Below are 19,464 nucleotides of genomic sequence, written 5' to 3'. Positions count from 1 at the left end.
TTGCTTTTCGTTTTTATTATTTCCATAATTTTCATTTATTCTTAATGGTGTTGAGGTCTGGATTTACACACATTGTAAAGGTGGGCTCTGCGTAACTCTCACAGCATTTCTCACAATTCTTTACTATTTTTACAAAAAAAATCTAATTATGAATGAAGACAATAATCAGCAGATTGATTCATAATGAGAAGAAAATACATGAGTTGCAGTCCATGATGAGCTCAACATCAACTACAACAGTAAAATCCTGCTTTAACATTAATGCATGAGTAATAATAAGCTAATGATATAATATATATAATAGTATAACAGTCACAGGGAACATGTTTCTGCATTGAGTACTTTCACTTCTAACACTTTGAGTAGCATAGACCTACAGTACATTTTCCTTAAGGCAACTTTTACTTAAGTAACATTTTAAAGAAAGAGGAAGGACATATGTGGTAATTTAGGAAATTGCACATGTCTGTGTTTTGTCGGACTGTAAATCTCAGGTTTTCAGGGTGTCATCGGCTCTTAGAGCAGATCCAGTGTTTATTAGTGTGAGCAGTGTGAGGTGCAGAGCTGCAGGAGGAGACACCGACACCACAACCTCTGTTTGCACAACAGCAACACAGGTAAGATTTCCACTTTACATTATCACTGTAAACTACACATTACAAAGAATATTTGTGGCCAGGAACATGTGTGACGGACTCGCTTAATGTGTCGCTTTCCTCAAACACGTTCTTGAGATTCGGTAAAAAAAAAAAGATTTCGGTTGTTTGGACATTGACGAACCAATATCCGCTGTTACACACAGCCTACATTATGCAATAAACCCTGTTCATCTGTTGTACAGTCTGCCTGCTCAGGAGTACACTCAAAGTTTAGTCGAGAAGCTAAGTAGGCTAGGCTACAGCTCGGAGCTCGAGGATAACTCACTTTGACAGCTTGTACAGATATTAAGGTGGAGCTGCTGTTATTAACTCGTTATTAACGTGAATGGGGAACACATGTCCCAACCCTGTGAGTGTACACAGTACACACAGCCTACTACACACAGCAGGGAGAAGGTACACTCAGAGCTGCCATATCATCTCACAAGTTATTCTTTATTTTAATAAATAACGTCACAGTTAGTAATCTCAGATAACTTGATTTGGAGTTAACACTAAAATGTCAGATTGTGCTTTTTTCTTAAAAACATGTTTACGTCTGTTTATTGGTCTTTTAGTTAACCAACAAACTGTAAACAATGCATACAAATGATATGACATATTACAAAAACAGTACAAAAAACATGTACAGTAAATATGCAGTATAATTGTTTTTTCTTTACGTTTTTTTTTACATATTTTAAAGTTTGGTAGAGAATAACTTGATCTTTTGGGTTAATATTATGCAGATGTATTTATTAAAGTATTTCTCCACCAATGTTTGCCGTTCCATTAAGTTGGAGAGTTCAAAAAAGAAATCAAAGGCTGAGATATGTTGACTTTTAGCTCCTAGTATGAGTCACACTCCAAGTATGTCTACAGTTCACATAGTGCAACCACTAGGACTAAAGCTCCTCCACAGCACAGCAGACTAAACTGAACTGTAATATCACTGGTGTACCCCTTTAATGTATTTGATGGAAAATAAATCATTTAATTTCCATTTACTGAATTTCTTTTAGGATTGAAATGACAAGGAGAAGTAAACCCTGATTTATAAATCTAAAGCCTCAAATTATTTACCGTCACAAACGCAAGTAAAATATAATAGTAACTATGGCAGGTGGGAGGTGCTGCAGCAGTAATAATCATTACAATATGACAAGTTACAGTTAATAACTTGTGGCAGACATGTCAACTTTTGGAATGGAGCTACATTATAAAGGCTGAAGCTGCACCAGTGAACCATGAACCTGCCAAAGCAAACAATCTGACACAGTTTCTCCTTTTTCCTACATTCCTTACTAAATGATCACATACATGTCCTCACTGCTGAGCTTCCTTTAAGCTTCGCTAATGTTTCCCTTACTCTTGTTGTTAGGGCGATGTCGGACGGTATGTGGACACTTCTCTTGGTTTTCATTGGTTTATTCCTTCAGGTATGTGTATAACATAACATCAGATGTTTGTATCTAAAGCTAATCTGATTGATTGATTCCTGCCTGACAATATATAAAGAAAGAGTTTGATATTCTTTGGAAATATGCTTAAATTAAAAAATGCTAATTCACTTTCTTGCAGAGAATCTGATTTTGCCGCCAGCAGTCGGTTAGCTTAGCACGAAGACTTCAAACCGGTGGACTTAGATAGCCTGGCTCTGACTAAATCTACCAACCAGCACTTCTAAAGTTTACTATTTAGAATATTTTGTATGGATTCAATCAACGCCTTTCCCCCCGTTACCAGTCTTTATGCTAAGCTAAGCTAACCGGCTGCCTGCTCCAGATCCATATTTACCGTACAGACGACGAGAGAGTGCTATCAATCTTCTCGTCTAACTCTCAGCCACATTTCCTAGAACGTTGAATGATTCCTGAGTTCAGTCATTTTTAATTTAGAGAAATAATGTAAACCTTTCTACTTGCAGGTACCCACATGCTACCCATCATGCACCCTGTACGGCCTGGTGGCTGATTGCGCCTCAAGACGCCACTACTGGGTTCCTTCTCTGCCTCCCAACATCACCCACCTCTTCCTGGAGATGAACTACATCAGTGAGATCAACAGCAGTTCGCTCAGAGACTATGACCAGCTGCAACAGTTAGATCTCGGGAAGCAGAATGTGCAGCTCGTCATCAGGAGCAACACTTTCCTCAGGCAGAGAAAATTGACAAGGTTGGTCCTCGGCTACAATATCGGCCTTCAGATGGAGCCACGGGCATTTGCAGGACTGCTCAATTTACAACACCTCTTTTTGGATTTTTGCAATTTGGCAGACTCCATACTAGCAGAGAACTACCTGCAGCCACTTCTGTCCTTAGAGACGCTTGATCTCTTTGGTAATAATATAGTGACACTCCGGCCAGGATTGTTCTTTTCGAAACTTACACATTTCACAGAGCTTAACCTCAAATTGAATCAGATTGAAAGATTATGTGAAGATGATCTAGTTGGTTTCCGGGGGAAATACTTCACACTCCTGAATTTGCAATCCAATCACTTATATAAGAGTTATAGTGAACATTTTGACTGGGAAAGATGTGGGAACCCTTTCAGAGGGATGGCCTTTGATGTCCTTGACTTATCCACCAATGGGTTCAATGAGAACATATCAAGACACTTTTTCAAAGCCATAGAGGGTACTCCAATTGCTCATCTTATTTTCTCTGGACACATGGGCATAGGCTTTTCATACAACAACCTTCCTGATCCAGATGAAAGCACATTCAAGGGCCTCATGAACAGCTCAGTTAAGATTTTAGATCTGTCTAAAAGCTTTATATTTGTTTTACAGGAGGCTGTTTTGAGTTCTCTACAGGATGCAATAATTATTGACATCTCCATTAACAAAATCAATCAGATTGACAAAAATGCCTTCAATGGTCTTCAAGGACATTTACGAATGCTCAACCTGTCATTCAACCTACTAGGAGAAATATATTCTCACACATTTAGCAACCTGGCAGACCTTCGGGTGTTGGATTTGTCTTACAACCACATTGGCGCATTGGGACACAAAGCCTTCAGGGGTCTTCCAAAACTACGAGCGTTATATCTGACAGGAAATTCCCTCCGAAAACTGGGTTATCCTGACCCATTACCAAGCTTAGATTATCTTTTTTTGGGTGACAATAAATTGAATTCGCTGCACAAAATCTTTGAATTGGGCAAAAACAGTATATATGTGGACGTTACAGACAACAAATTAACAAACTTGGAGGATGTTTATCATATTCTAACTTATTTCAATCGGCTCCAGAGTTTCTTCTATGGTGGCAACTCCATCAAGTGGTGCCAAATAAATACGGAAGTTGCAGTACCTCATAATAATAGTTTGAAAGTGTTGGATCTTCACGACAGTTCTCTGAATGTAATTTGGGCGCAGGGGATGTGCCTCGACCTCTTTGATCATCTAGAGAATCTGCTCGGGCTAAATATAAGCTTTAACTCACTTGCAACTCTCCCACAAGGGATCTTCAGCGGCCTAAGCTCGATCATTGAGATCGACCTTTCCTCTAATGCCTTAACCTATCTGCAGCAGGATGTCTTTCCAGTCGGCCTGATAAGACTCGATCTCTCAAACAACTTTCTCGCCTCCCTGGACCCTTTGACTTTTCAGTCTCTCAGTTTCCTCAGCCTGGCTGCAAATCGCTTCCACTGCGGTTGCCATCTGGAGAGCTTCCTGAAGTGGCTGAACGTGACCAATGTGACCTTCCTCAGCCCAATTGAGGAGTACAAATGTGAGTTCCCAGCTGCTCTCCACAATCTCCCTCTGCTAAATTACTCCACAGTCATCGAACCGTGTGAGGGCGAGGACACAAAGGCCGTCCAAGATCTTAAGCTTGCTCTCTTCATCCTCTCCACTCTCCTCATCATCACTGTCCTCCTCAGCGGGATTGTTTACGCCCGTCTCCGAGGTCACATATTCATCATCTACAAAAAGATCGTCGGTAGGGTTCTCGAGGGCCCAAAAGCGGCACCTCCTGCGGACGAAGTGCAGTACGATGCCTTCCTCAGCTTTAGCAACAATGACTATGGGTGGGTAGAAGCTGCTTTGCTGAAGAAGCTGGATAACCAGTTTTCGGAGGAGAACCTCTTCCGCTGTTGCTTCGAGGCCAGAGACTTCCTACCAGGTGAGGATCACCTTACCAACATCCGAGATGCAATCTGGGGCAGCAGGAAGACTGTGTGCGTCGTCTCCAAAGAGTTCCTTAAAGGTACAGTGCTTCAAACTTTGATTTGTAGTAACAGTTGGAGGGTTACACTAGTCTGCTTGATTTTTTTCTTTCTTTCAACGAATAGTTTGATATTTTCTTGCCGAGAGTTTGATAAGAAGATTAATACCACCCTCATGGTTTTGAGTAACTTAACACCCCCTGAAGATCTTGTTTTTGCTGACCTCCAGTTGTTTAACTGTTCAGCTGGCTGCAGTGATTCACAAATCTGAAGTGTATAAACACTGGATTATTTCTTTGCCAGGCTTGTCATCTACACATTATATTGTGAGTATTGTCATCTTCACAACATTGCCAGGCAACAGGCAGAAGCTTCAGGAAGTCACTTCTCCCAGCCAATATATTATCTGGCACACAACTCCCTGTAAAACCACATCGTGTTGCTTTTACACTTTGGTTATACTGTGTGTATGATGTATTGATGTTGAGCTTGAGAGCTTTGTTTTGTTTTTTTTGTTTTTAACCTTTGGACAGAGCCAGGCTAGCTGTTTCCCCCTGTTACCAGTCTTTAAGCTAAGCTAGCCCTCTGCTGGCGTAGCTTCATGTTTGACAAACAGATATGAGACATCTAACTCCCAGCAAGTGAACAGATTAATGAATACAAATCCCAAAACATCTTTCTTTTCACTCTTCTCAGAATCAGAAAATGAATTATCAAATGAAAACTTAAAGAGGTTAAAGAAACTAACAGGGTTGTGCCTCTTTCCAGATGGTTGGTGCTTGGAGGCGTTTACTTTGTCTCAGGGCCGGATGCTGGAGGAGCTGACCAACGTCCTGATAATGTTGGTGGTAGGGAAGGTGTGTATGAAGCTGCTGACTTACTTTATTTACACCAATTCTCTGAGAGTTGGCAAAAGTCATATTTATATGTGGATGTATTCTCTTACAACCTGCAATAACTTATTGTTGGCCACTGGGGGGCAGGGGAATCTAGCAGTTAGCAAGCAGTCTTTCTTATGGCCACCTGACCAATTTGAGTCACTCTATTCATTTACTATCTGTCTCTTTAGCTGCTAAATGCTGCGCTACGTTACCAGCTACTCGCTAACTTTGTCTTTCCTGCTGTTTGGTGCTGGGCAGGAAGTGCACAGTGGGTCAGAAACGTTGCCTGTTGCCAAAAACAATGCTGGTGAGAATGAACCACAAAGACACAGTTGAGGCCCGTAAAAACAAAACAAGTCACTTTAACGTAAAAGCAGTTGAAAATAGCTCCTTTAAAGAGTGATCAAACCCCACACCCATTGTTTTAGGTACCGAACCTTCCATCTGCTATCGGCCCGTCTTTGGTGCCAAGTGAGTGACTCTCTGTGGAGAACAACAAGCAGCGAGATAAGCAGATAATGTAAAGTCCAGTAGCTACATTTCACTAGTAGATGACCTTTATCTCCATTCTAATACAATACAACTCCAGGTGGCTCACTACCAGCTGATGAAGTACAACGCAGTCCGAGCTTTCGTGCAGAGGAGAGAGTATCTGACGTGGCCGGAGGACCCTCAGGACCTGGAGTGGTTTTATGAGCGGCTCGTCTCACAGATACTCAAAGACACCAAGGTGAAAAAGTTGGAAGAGGACGAACCGGAGCCGGACGTCCTACCGCAGAATGAGGGGGGTATCCAGCTTGAGAACATCGAAGCAATTCCCATGTGAACTCTGTACTGTGTGTTAAAGAAAACCTACTAATAGTAATAATAATCTGTTGATGCCAACATCCACCCCGCTGAAGTGGTACTGCTTAGTAGGATGAGGAAGACGTTCTCCCCTACAAAGGTCTTTCTGATTTGCATGGGGAAAAGGAAGATGGGTATTACCGACCTTCAGAGGACGTAAAGGCAAAGACTAGTTAAACACTACTTTATATTTGATTTCTATAGAACCCGATGCAGAACCTGTCTGGGCCTGAACCGTTGTGTGTGTATTTAGGAAATCTGAGGCACGATATTAAATCAATTTAATCTCCTTTGTTATGGTCAGTGTTTACAGCATGCCATTACCCAATGACATGTACAGTATGAGAAATGATTGTTATTGTGTTAATAGAATTAACAATATGTAACATTAAAACTGTGAAATGTTTCTGATTTAGCAAGTGTAATAACAGTGTAATAACAATGTTCTCACTATTATTAAATGTTGGTGAACATACAGCATTGTTCATTCTAATATTCCCCGGCACAGCTTTGATATTTAGAAGAGAGAAAGTCTGTTTTGAGTCACTGCAGGTGTAACCGCAGGCAGACTTGAACATACAGTAGTGATTATCAAGATCCCCCAGTGCATGAGAGTATGTGTATGGAGAAGTGTTAACATGCTTCCTCCTCTATATCACTTTGTATGTAAAGGTTTTTATTTTTTATTAATTAACTGAAGAAGCCTTTAGATAGATATGCAGAAGAATTTCTCAATGTACAAGATATATTTTTTATGGTGGCATCAGAATATCTACAAAACATCCATTCAATGAGATCTTCTTGTTTCTCTCTGTTTCGAAAGCATGGGGGGTGGGGGGTGACTACGAAAGCCCTGAGGGGCGAGAGATAAACTAAATCTTAGTTATCCATTTTCTAAGTCTGATCTAAATAGTTTTGTCTTTCACTTAAGATTGGGTAAAAGGGATAATATGTCTAAATGCAATCTGTGAAACAGGTGGGGAAAATACATTTAGCCAGGATTACTTTTCTAAATGTCTTTTTGTTTAAAGTGTAGTAATAGGTGTAATAGCCCATAAATAGGACCAAAAGCATTCACGTTTTCTTCCTGGCAAGTTTAAATTTCTCCATTCACTCCCACCACAAGGTACATACTGCATAATGTGTGTTAGCAAGTTATGTAACATCATTGTCATGTCAGTCTTTGGGCCTGAATTTGTTTTTAATCATATCAATATATGTGTCTTGTGTTTAGAGTGAATGGAGAAATGAAAAGTCACCTGGAAGAAAACATGAATGCTTTTAGTCCTGTTTAGAACACGTAAGGAACTTAGAAAGATGATCCTAAACAAAGTCATAAAAACAGCTCAGAAAACTATTTTAAAAATAAATCTATTTCTTCTCACGGTGTCGGTGTTCTTATTTCCTATTTCCCCCACTAGATGGCGAGTGCTGGCTGTCTTTACTGGCTCTTCATGATCAGTGAGTTAATTAGTAGGTAAGTGCTCATCACATCAAGACAGCTTATAATTGCACTGGGTGTGTCACATTCAACAAGGACTTTGAATGAAACAATTTCATTATAGCGACCACTGCGAATGCTAGCATGTCCCTGAGCTCTTGGGTTTGTGTGACTGAGATGAGAGTGAATCCGGGGTCAGCAGGTTTCCTTTCATTTGAGCTGTGTATGAAAACAGGAAGCTACTGGGCAGAGGAAAGCTTCCGTCCTGTTGGCCCTGGCCGCCTGCATCCTCCCAGCCTTTATGAGCCAGCTGTTCTGAACATTACAGACCGTCTGCCGGCTCCTGCTGCTTATACACTGTGGACAGTCCATTAATCTGAACATAGTGCAACATTAACATCTGCCTGGCTCGCTTTTATTATGCAGTTGTTTATATTTTCTCTGGTTTTTTCAAAGGCAGTTTTAGAGTCAATAACCCCCAAAAGGTGGTGGGTATCATTTGGTTGTACTTTGCTATATGAAGGCCCCGAATAAGGAAGCACTTGGAGGACTAAATGAAAACGTAATCTCACAATGGGATTTCGATTTCCCATTTAAAATCCAATACTGCAATTTGCATTTTCATTGTCACTACTAGCGTCGGCATCCTCTGACAATATTCAAAGTGAACATTCATTTGTCATTTCATTTTCAAAAATCAACTCCACTTTAGGGTTGACAATGTTCAAATGTTAATTCAAATTTAAAAATGCAACTTCTCATTTTTAGATGCATCATTTTGGCCACAACTGGAATTATTGTCATAATCCTTTATGCACATTCTCTGACTATTTGAAAAGGGCCGCTAACGTGAACCATGTGAACTCACTCTGATGCTGCAGCAGTGTGCAGCACAGTGTGTGGATGGTTAACATTCAGCACACGGGCTGCTGTAGTTCTATGATGAAAGTTAGCTTCAGATAACGAGCTAGCTGAAAGGACTGGGGGTCATCGTGTTTAGCTAGCAGGAAGTAAATTAGTTAGTCACATGGTCTGCTCATTTCTTGACTTCTGGACACGTATGGACACGCCCATGTCATTAAGAAGTGACAATGACATTCATTTATTTAGATTTAAAAAATCTACATCATTTTTTAGAGTAAAAGTATTAAGCATTATATTTTCTTTACATTCCATTTGGATTGTTTAAATATCTTTACAATTTATCTAAGTATCTTTCTGATGTATCTTTTGTCAGTTTGGACGATCCATAAATGGGAGAAAGTTAATTCTGCTCCTCCACTGATGAAACGAGAAAGAAGGAAAAACTTTCACTTACATCAATCTGGACCAGTCCAGCGGCACCCAAATCTAATTTGAAAAGTGGAAGCAAATGTTTACCTTGTAAACAAGCTCTCCAGCTCTGCGGCCTCTTCACAGTTATTCCAGGCCTGCAGAATATACTTAGAACAGACACACATGCTTCTGAGATTCTCCCTCGCAGGGAAATGTAATAAACCCTGCCTCATGGCCATAGCTAATATTTGACCTCTGTTTAAGCAAATATAATTACAGGGATGCTCACGCAAGCCTGAGGAGGGATCCTCTGTGGGAAGTGGACTCATCTTCACTGCAGTGAGTGAGAGAAGAAAGGCAGCCATGGGGGATCTGAGGCTGAGGGGGACACAAACTGCTCTCTATGAGCCAAAATAAGATCTTTCCTTCAACACAGTCGCATCAAGCGAGCCCAGTGTGGGTGGTTTACTTACGTAATGTGTTTTATAGGGCTTGTTTGTTTGTGGAAGTTTGTTCTGGGGTTAAGGGGCGTGACGTGGATGAGAGGAAAGATCCAGCAAAAGCATAGCGGTAATTTTCCTCCCTTCTCTCTGACACCATCAGCCTGCCTGGGGCGAAATGTTTTCAAGCTTGTGCATCATCCGTCAATTTTCCAGCTGCTTTTTTCGAGCCAAGGTTGTGGTTGGAAGTAGTTGAAACTAATGCCTTGTGATGAGTTAATCATATTTCCACAGAAGTGCCCCTCCACAAACTGGGACGCAAAATAATAAAACAGTAAATTTGAGATGTCACAGCAGGCAGCACTTGAAGACAGTGAGAAGATTGGCTGTGAAATTCTACATCAAAAGAACTTTACTGGATTTTGATCCAAAGTGTGAATAAGACTGTTGTTGAGCCCAAAAGGGGATCATCCCTATGTTCCCAGGGCAGGCTCCTTATAAACTCACATGTGCAGTGATTCATAAGGGCTAAACTTCACAGTTCAAATTGCAAAAGAGCAAAGTGAGATGTTCCAAATGCAGTGAGAATGGTAAAAATCTGTTGAGCCACAAAATTCAAGAAAAGGGTTGAAAATAACATCAGTTGGCTTTAAGCTGTAGGTGAGTGGTTTCAACATATTGACCCACAGAAACATATAGTGAACATGTGACCTAGGGGAAATCATTGCTGAGGACACAAACCCTTTGAAAGGATTAGGTGTAGGCGGACTCTGTGTTTACATCGATGATGCTGCTGCTCAACGTCAAAGTTAATGTTTCCCTGATATCAATTTTTTTTCTATGTTGAAGATGCCGGCCATATTATCTGCCAAGGGATAATTCACTATTGTGTTTGTTTGTTTGCAAAATAAAAAAAATGCACTTCAGGAGTCTGTTTTCTTTTGTGTGTAGCACAACGGTAAGCTAACACATAATAAGCTAACACTGTGTTGTAAAATGAAAAGATCCTTGAATCCTTGAATATTAAGAAGATATGGAGCTGGGGAACATAGGAGCCTGGGAACGTAGATACACTTCCCCACAGATAGATGGCTTCACTTTAGTATAAACTTCCCCGCAGAGAGCAGCTCAGCCCCCTCATTCCAAACTGCAGGCAAGACAGGGAGCAGAAAGAAGATCGGAGAGGAGGACTGCTTCTTTTCCCAACTGACCTCTGAGGAAACAGGTGTTTTCTGCACTTGGTTGGAATGGATTTATTATTAAAGAGAGCGGGAGGGTGGAGGGGTCGTAGAAGGAAGGAGGGATGAAAAAGGAGGGATATTATGTCTATATCCGTCACCTGTTAAGATAGACATCTCAATATGGGAAAGTTTTGAATTGTGTAACTTTAGCTAGCTACCAAGTTAACTAAACCTGCAATGACTGATTTTTGGCCAGCGGAAACAAGCTATCAACAAGCATACCTATTTACACACCTAGCACATATTAGCTTTCAATAGGAGTCGTGTTTATGGCCACCCGATGAAAGATGAATGATGCAAGTCCAATATTCACTCTCCCTTTCGCTCTCCTTTTGGTCTCTACCAACTCCTGAGAGAACCATCTGTCTCCTTCACAGCTAATATTTTCCCCTGAACAGGCCCAACTCACTGCAATGTCTCTTCAAAGTCCAGATGTTAATTTGGTGATGCTGGGCTTAAATCCCGAGTACTTCTTTATTGCTGAATCAGATTGCAAAGTGTAATTTAATCAGGTCATTCACTGCAGGCAGATTTAATGTGATTTAATGAGGATGATACAAACTTTCAAAGTGAATTCATGTGGCTCCTTGAAAACAACCCTATGTTTCCATAGGTTTAGTCTGTGACTTTCATCTCACTTTTTCTTTTCTGGAAGTTCTTGTAAATGTACCGAGTTCCTTTTTTCTAGTAACTTAATGACTTTAATCTCGGGAATTCTGTTTTTCTTTTTCGTACAAACATACAGACCACACTCATAAACAGGTCCTGTTTCAAAGACAAAAGGAGAACAGTCAGCAGATTCTGGTCCAATATTGCCCTGGAAATATTACAAAGCAGTAACTCATTCAAAATGTATATTTGTTAGACGAAATCACTGACGATGGAAGCTGGGTTACTTGCTTAGTGCCAGAGTGTTGTCTCCCTTTAATTAAAGCAGTCTGAAGTCTTTTACGCAGGCCTAAAAGTTTAGAGCACACTTGAAATAATGCAGCACACAGCACAAAGTAGACTTAAATAATTATTTGTTCTACTAACTCGGCTCCTAAAATGATTTGGAGATTACCGTTTTATCTTTTTATGCAAGTCCCAAACCCTTTAAACAGTTCCTGAGGAGAAATGCTGCAGATGGAATTGTAGCTTTAACAAGATGAGATCTGTATCACAACCTGTCATAAAGGGAGTTATTCTGGTGTAAAGCAAGTCTTCATGAACATAAAGAGCAGGCAGCCCAGTTTAAATCCAGTCAATGACCTCAGGCCAGATGGAACAGATAGCACTGAAGGCGCCAGCAGTTATGAGACAATGAAACAGGTGTACACAAGTATGATTAAAGATATACCCTCTCCTTTGAACAGAGCCTCGTCTCATTTTATGGTCTAAGTGTGTGTGAGTGTGTGTGTACAAGATAGGAAGAGCAGACAATACTGACAAAAGTGATAAAAAAAAAAGACATTTTAATCATACAGTACATCTTTTATCCGAGTCGTGTGGCGTCTTGAAACACTAGAGCACACTGAAATTAACACTAGCTCCCACAAATACAAAAAATGTCAGGCTATGACTCTTTTATCAGCTTGTAAAACATGGCACATTTTTGTTATGGTTGATGCGATCATCTCTGACAACATTGATAATTACACAAAATATCACAATATATACTAAACCATTTCATGTGGGTGCGAATGGCTGATGCAGGAGTATATTTAACACTGAAGTTAGCAACATTTCACGGAGGTGCCTTTGTGAAAAGACCATTAATTTCCCATAATGATATAGCTTTAACAAATAGTGTGTGTTCCACTGTAAAATCCAAAACGCATAATCTGGCACGTAAAAGTACAAAAAGAAACATGTAAACAGATTATATTTAGTGGGTCCGTGCTGCTTTAAGAAACATATTGAGGCACTTGGTCAGCAAACACATCATAAACCTTGTTTGATTGAGACATTTGTATGTGTCATTCCTTTTTTTTGTACATTTGCTATTTGTTCTGGATTGAGTTTTTAATAAAATATCAATTCATCATCAACACAAGCTTTCAGTAGAGGGATTGGTGTTTATTGCAATAGGAGGCACGCTGGTTTCATTTTTTGGCACGTTAAACTCTGAAGCTGAATTGCACTTCACTTTCAACGTCCTGTTGAAACAGTAGAGTTTCTTTGGCGAGGCGGAGGACGCCCGCTGTCTTTTGGAGTTCCGCTTGCACTTTTTGACACTTTCCTCCCGTGTGACGGGAATACTTTTGAGCTTCTCCTGGTTGCCAGGGACTTTACAACAAGCATCCATTTGTGTTGTTGTATCAGTGGTTGGGGTGGACATGTGGTTGTCACCACAACAATGGTCACTGTCCCTTCCCTTCTGTATCTCATTACTGGTTGTGTGTGGTGAGTCCAGTGAGGGGGAGGGGCACAGAGTCTGAGCCTGTGTCAGGGCTGGGGTACTGATGTTTTGGATACTGTCAGGGCTTGAGGGCCTCGTTTCATGTTTATGGTCATCTTCTTGCCCCCCGGGCTCTGAGGCAGGGTCCTGGTTCAAAGCTGTGGTTGTGGATCTCTGCAGGCTTGCGGTGTGGACGCAGTACTTCCTGAGATTGCAACTGTGGGCAGGTCCTTGTCTGGGGGCCACTACTCGTCCCTGGGCACAGTGGTGGAAATGGGCAGGGGGACAGTGGACATAGTGCATACGGCAATCCATGTGTGTGTAGACTGGGTCTAAGTGGGCTGCATTTTGTTTGCTTGGGGTGTTTCCTGAGAGCGGGAAGAGCTGAGGGGTGGGAGGGCAGGAAGGGGAGTCCAGGGGAGGCTGAGCACAGGAGTGGGAGGTCCACTGCTGAGACAGGTGGTGAGGAGGAGAAGGGTCCCCACATGTGCAAGTAGTGTTTTGAGAGTACTGGCACCTGGATGTGCTCAGTGTGGTGACGAGGCCATTCTCAGGGCCACTTCTGCCAGGCTCAGCTTTGCTCTGGTAATGGATGTGTGAGAAAGGGCCAGTGTGGTGGCGAGCAGGGATTCCATTGTAGAGCTGAGCGCACACATCCTGCTCCTCTCTGGGTTTATCTTCACTTTTCTGACTGGAGGCCAAGGGCTCCAACTCATAATTCTCCACCTCCCCACCCCTGCTGTCCAGCTGGTACTTCCCTTTCCCTTGAGGTGCAGGGCTCACAGACGTGACCTCAGAGAACACCTGACACTGCATCTTTTTGGGCAGGGGGATCTGGCCACAAGTCCCCTGGGGTCCCAAGCAGCGACACATGCACTGAAAGAAGAAGGTAGCAAAGGTCCAGCTGATGCACATGATCAGCATCATGAACGTGCCCAGCTGGGTGTAGGCTAACACGGTCGAGGGCATCATCATGGCACCGGCAACAAAGGTGGTCAGTGCCGCCATGGCGATAGCAGAGCCCATGCGGCTGAGGGAGAAAATCACCTTTCCCTCGCGGTCAGGCTCAGGAGCGAGCCGGTAGGCCACGCCGTAGTGGACTGCAAAGTCCACAGAGAGCCCTACCGCCACAGAAATGGTTACGGACTCCAAGACATTCAGTTCCCAGCCCAGAAGAACCAGGGAGCCGACGGTGACAAAGATGGTGCCGGCAATCGAGAGGATGGCGTACAGACTGATGATGACATTCCAGGTGGTGAGCAGCATAACGCTGAAAGCCACAGCCACCGACAGCGCCATGGCAACCAGAGTGCCGTCGGACAAACTGTCCTGGAGGTCGTAGAACTCCAAGTTGCTGATGAACCAGCCGTGGCTGAGGCCTGCTGGGGCGTAGCGTAACTCCTCAGCGATCCAGGCATCCACCTACAACAGAACGACGATCATTAATGTCAGGAGAACCAAAGCAGATGCAGAACTCATCTAGTACATAAGATTAAAGCAAATAAACACGTTAGTACAACCTCACGGTAGAACTGGTACATCTTCTCATAGGCCAGGGTGAAAAGGTAGGTACTCTTGAACTCTAACACTATGGCTCTTATGGTGTCATTGATGTCGAATCGAGGTCCAGGGGTCTTGCTGTCTAGATGGTAGTTCGTACTCCGATCCAGCTCCATGATTGCTCTTTTGATGCACAACTCGAAGACTTCCTGCTTGTAGGGGAAGGTGGACTGACTGCAGCAGGGGTAGACGGAAGCCTCCTCACAGTCCTGGTTCTCCATCCACTGTTAAAATAAGTCTTAGTTTAAAGTTTACTATATCAAGTGATCTTCAGACATTAAACTACGGAGTAAATGTTGTATTCCTATTAGGTCACAAGTACATTTCTGACTTTGTTTTATACCAGGTAGTGTCAGCAAGATGTCCTTCAATGTTTACTATTACATGAATACGTTATACTAGGGATGGCTCGATACAACTTTTTCATGCGTGATACCAAAACTTGGGAGTATCTGACGATAACGATAGTGTCTTTTTCCCTCTCTTAAACAAATAAGCTGTTAAAACATTTATATCTATGCACTTAACATCATGCTCAAACTGTGAAACAGATATCCTACTTCCCTGAAGGAAGAAATACATAGCACATGACTCAGTTATGCAATACTGCTGCTTCTTTATATTTAAACCTTTCCACAAACTACATTTTTAGCAGCATTTTTGATTGGTCAGCAAGATTGAAATTTAAAGTGCCACTTAGTGCATCAGAGTATCAAGAATATATAATAGAATTCACGTGATAGTTTAGGCTAATGGATTGTATTGGATTATACAATTATACAATAGTATCCTGATATCCAATCCAGTGATTTTGGCCAGTATCCGATCGATACCGATACTGAGTATTGTATCAGCGCATCCCTAGTGTATACTTCGTACACGTACTGACCTGTTTGAATGTCTCGATGAAGCAACTGGTGAAGTCCTGCTCCTCTGACTGAAAGACAAAGGTCTGATTTCTCAGCTTCTGGCAGAAGTTGAGGATCCACAGCTGAGATGCTGGACTGGCAATGTTGAAGCTGTTATCCAGCATCAGCTTTCCCTTGTTTTTGGGGTTCAGGGGGTCCCCGTTATCCACAGGTGTCACGCCCCAGATGATGGTGATTGGCATGTGGAGGTCCTCGCCGTGATGAACCCTCTCGAACATGAACAGCTTCTTGTACTCTGCGTCGTAGCGCTCAAATGGGTGCGAGGATCGGAACACCTGAAACTCTGCCAGCTCCAGAGACGGGAGCTTCATCTTTGGATTGACACAAACCACGTAGGCCCCGCCCACCGTGATGGCGAGGAACCAAAAGAGCCAGAGGTAGCGCAGTTTGATGACAATGCAGGGCAGCACCTTCTCAAAGAAGATCCTAGATGCTTCAGAGACGGTGAACAGGCATCTGTTGGCCTTGTGACAAAGACCTGCCCAGAACGTCCGGGTGCAGTAACCGCTTTGCTGTTGCGGAGGCTTGGCGCAGGGGAACATATTAGGCAGGTAGCGTTCGTGCAGCACCACCACAGCTGGAAGCCAGGTCACCATGAGAATATAGTTCACCAATATGGCAGTCCCCGCATAGACACCAAAACAGCGTATGGCGGTGATGTTGCTGACGTAATTGGCATAAAAGGCCGCAGCAGTGGTGAAGCTGGTGACAAACATAGACAGGGCGGCATGTTGTAGAGTCACACCCACTGTATCCGACAGCTCAGCGTGTGGTTTGTCAAACTTAGTGTAGTTCCACACGTCACAAAGCACGAAGGCGTCATCTGCGCCGATGCCCACCAAGATGATGAGGGCCGTGAGGTTCATGAAGGGGAAGAACTCAAAGTTGAAGACCATTCGGTAAAGAAAGTAAGACACAATAAGTGAGCTGATGATGGCGATTATTGTCATTAGAGTGATGAAAACGGAGCGCGTGTACACACACATGACCAGCAGGACTATCACGATGGCTATGGCGGGATACACTGTGTCCGTGAGGAGGTAGTCCTGAAAAAGGTCGTGTTTGATGCCAAACTCGATCCCTGTGACCGTGGTGATGCCATCTGAGGAGTTCCAGTTCTCAAAATTGTCCAAGTAAATGTTCATCATAGACTCTCCTTTCTCTGTGGGGGAGAAGAGCATGCTGTATTTGAGCACAGGCGGGGGATACTCCAGGCTCTTGGTACTCAGGAAGTCTTTGTCCACCAGGAAGTGAAGGATTTGGTAGACGGCGTTGTACTTGGTGCACTTCCGGGGCACACTTGCACACTTCAGCTGGTCTTTCCGTCGCAGGGCCATGTCCCAGCAGTCGGACGCCAGGGTGCCATTGTGGTAGTACTTGGCACACGAGCGCAGGATCTTGAGAGTGTGCGATACATCGCGCTCTGTGATCTTCTGGCACGACGACCTGTTGGTGAGCACGGCAATGTAGTTACCGAGCGTCCAGCTGGGACAACAGGAGGCGTCGTTGGTGCGCTGACAAAGACTCCAGTAGTCACGATGGGAACGCACCTGAGAACAGAGACAAATAATAAATGCAGCGAAAGACAGAAAAAGAGCAGAAAGGAATGGCCAATAAAACAATCCTGAAACTTTAAGATGAAATCTTCCATGATGACGATGACACAGTTATGAGATTTATTTCCAATAAAGTTTGTTTTTTAATCAGTTATCCTCTACATACAAAACACTAGACCAGTGGTGCCCAAAAGGTCGATCGTGAGTAGAGCGGGTAGATCGCGCACCGTTAAAAGAAATATACATATATATTCCCCCAACGGAGGGAATGCCTTGCGCATTCACCACTGTTTCGCTCCCGCACACACACCTAAAGTCAGAGACAGAGCGGAGGAAAGGAGAGGAGTGAACTACGCACCAGCAACCCCCCCCCCCCCCCCCCTCGTCGCACAAACCGCCGACAGCGTACAGGTAGATCACTTGGACCTGGTCATTTCAAAAGTAGCTCATACGCCCAAAAAGTGTGGGCACCCCTGCACTAGACGAACTCTGTAGAACTGTTGGAACTGTAAAACGGTGGATAAGCCACTGGATTTAATTATTTTATCCCCATTCAAGTTAGCATCGGGCTATCTGGAAGTTAGCCAGCTTGGGCTGGTGGAAGTTTCTGGTGCGCATGCTCAAAAGTAGGGCGCAGCAGTGAGAAGTGTATACTGAATGATAGCAGCGAGCACAACACATTCTGACAATAAATATTTGTCTATTATAAACCATAATTAACCTTCAGGTTTCTTTAGGGTTCTGTCAAAAAGAGAATACTCTAGTGTACATGTATAATGCATGTGATTACCTTAGTGAAAAGATGTGTTATGCAATGTCAACACAATACTTTGGAAAAAAAACATTTGGTCTCAAAGAAAACCCTCCAAAAGATGCAAATGAAATATTGTGTACACGTACCCTCGTGTTGTCCAGGTTGCACATGGATTTGATGGCCTGAATATTCCACAGGTTCTTCCCCTCAGCTGATGTGAACACCAGTCTAGAGTAACTGTCACCTGCAGAAAGAAAGGAAGTTTATTACTCAAATGGGAAAACCATCTTCCCTGAATGAATAAAAGTGAACAAAAACAACTCTAACAGAGTCAGACTGATGATTGTGGCTGATAACTTCTTACTAGTCCTCTGCAGCTCTACCTTCAGCCTATTTGTGTAAACAGTAAAAAACTCTTTCCTACATCCCTTTTGAAAGAGTAAATACTATTACCTACATGTTTTCTCATTTATAAAGTGTTGTACTGAGGTTCAGTTCAGTTTCCCCAGGATCCTTTGGAGGCAGTGTGGGACTTATTTTACATTCTTTTGGTATAGTAATTGGATTGCTGTCAATTCAAATCTTACCTGGCACATCACAGAAGAACTCTTTACTGAAGTCCCACTCTGCTTGCCGTTTGTCTCGATCAAAGTGATCATCTGGCCATCTGGTCTCTTGGTGACTGCAAAACAATACAACGCTTAGCACCGTCTACATTACTTACACGTATGTTTTATTCAGTAAGACAAAACGGCAACTTAAAAAAAGAAAAGACATGGCACTTCATTTCATGCTTGAAAGAAATAAGCAGTCTTCGGTTAACTGTTTGAAATCATTGAGCAGACATTGTTTACCAAGAGTCTGACACAGCTTCGTAATGCACCTTTAATGAGCGGACTACTCAAGTCTTTATTCTGGTTATATTCTTTCTTTGAGTTTTACTGTGCCCTTTTGTTTCAAGATAGTTGGAACATAATTAACACAAACCATTTTCATCTATTTTTTGAGATCTGGAGATGAAACTCCTGTCCCCTGGAGAGGGACACGCTACCATTGCTAATCACTTCAATCCGAGGAACAAAGGAAGACGCTCTGGTTGCATGACTTTATACGCTGGACGGAGATGTTGTCCGAGGCTGCAAGTCAGCGTGATACAAAATGAAGGAAGCACATCTGATGCTTAGTAATTAAATAAGCAGCATAATTGCCGTTCCCCCCCAAAGTCAGATGAATGACGCAGGGCAGCACTAGGATAACGGTGTCATTATTATAATAATCATAATAGTGGCTCTGATTGAACAGGGGGCCTGAGGGGGCGACGTGCAGACAAGTCTTTGGCGTCTAGGT

At 42.7% G+C, this 19,464-nt stretch overlaps 2 protein-coding genes across 8 annotated transcripts in view; one reads left to right on the top strand and one right to left on the bottom strand.

Annotated features, from left to right (window-relative positions):
- The first annotated feature begins 384 nt into the window (after positions 1-384).
- Positions 385-7,928, top strand: LOC115028858 (toll-like receptor 5). Of its 2 annotated transcripts, XM_029462743.1 has the most exons (5): positions 385-617; positions 2,020-2,077; positions 2,566-4,855; positions 5,583-5,671; positions 6,285-7,928. In XM_029462743.1, the coding sequence occupies exons 2-5, from the start codon at positions 2,024-2,026 to the stop codon at positions 6,519-6,521; spliced, it is 2,670 nt and encodes an 889-aa protein (XP_029318603.1). In that variant the 5' UTR covers positions 385-617; positions 2,020-2,023; the 3' UTR covers positions 6,522-7,928. The 2 variants fall into 2 exon arrangements, with proteins under 2 accessions (XP_029318603.1, XP_029318604.1); XM_029462744.1 differs by lacking the exon at positions 385-617 and having other exon boundaries at positions 1,398-2,077.
- A 4,447-nt stretch (positions 7,929-12,375) lies between these two features.
- Positions 12,376-19,464, bottom strand: part of disp1 (dispatched homolog 1 (Drosophila)) — an 85,389-nt gene continuing 78,300 nt past the window's right edge. For all 6 annotated transcript variants that reach the window (XM_029462862.1, XM_029462863.1, XM_029462864.1 and 3 more), the window contains 5 exons: positions 18,705-18,799; positions 18,264-18,361; positions 15,768-17,357; positions 14,839-15,102; positions 12,376-14,740 (listed from right to left, as the gene is read on the bottom strand). In XM_029462862.1, coding sequence (XP_029318722.1) covers positions 12,965-14,740; positions 14,839-15,102; positions 15,768-17,357; positions 18,264-18,361; positions 18,705-18,799 — 3,823 coding nt within the window. In that variant the 3' untranslated portion in view covers positions 12,376-12,964. The remainder of the gene's footprint in view (positions 14,741-14,838; positions 15,103-15,767; positions 17,358-18,263; positions 18,362-18,704; positions 18,800-19,464) is intronic.

This window comes from Cottoperca gobio, chromosome 24, assembly GCF_900634415.1.
Source record: "Cottoperca gobio chromosome 24, fCotGob3.1, whole genome shotgun sequence".
Taxonomy (NCBI): Eukaryota; Metazoa; Chordata; class Actinopteri; order Perciformes; family Bovichtidae; genus Cottoperca; species Cottoperca gobio.
This window is presented reverse-complemented; position numbering and strand designations above follow the sequence as displayed.

Coding starts and splice junctions, on each gene's coding strand:
- LOC115028858 (XM_029462743.1), top strand. CDS start 2,024: ATGTCGGACGGTATGTGGACACTTCTCTTGGTTTTCATTGGTTTATTC. Junction 2,078..2,565: donor TCATTGGTTTATTCCTTCAG/GTATGTGTATAA, acceptor TTCTACTTGCAG/GTACCCACATGCTACCCATC. Junction 5,672..6,284: donor TAATGTTGGTGGTAGGGAAG/GTGTGTATGAAG, acceptor ATACAACTCCAG/GTGGCTCACTACCAGCTGAT.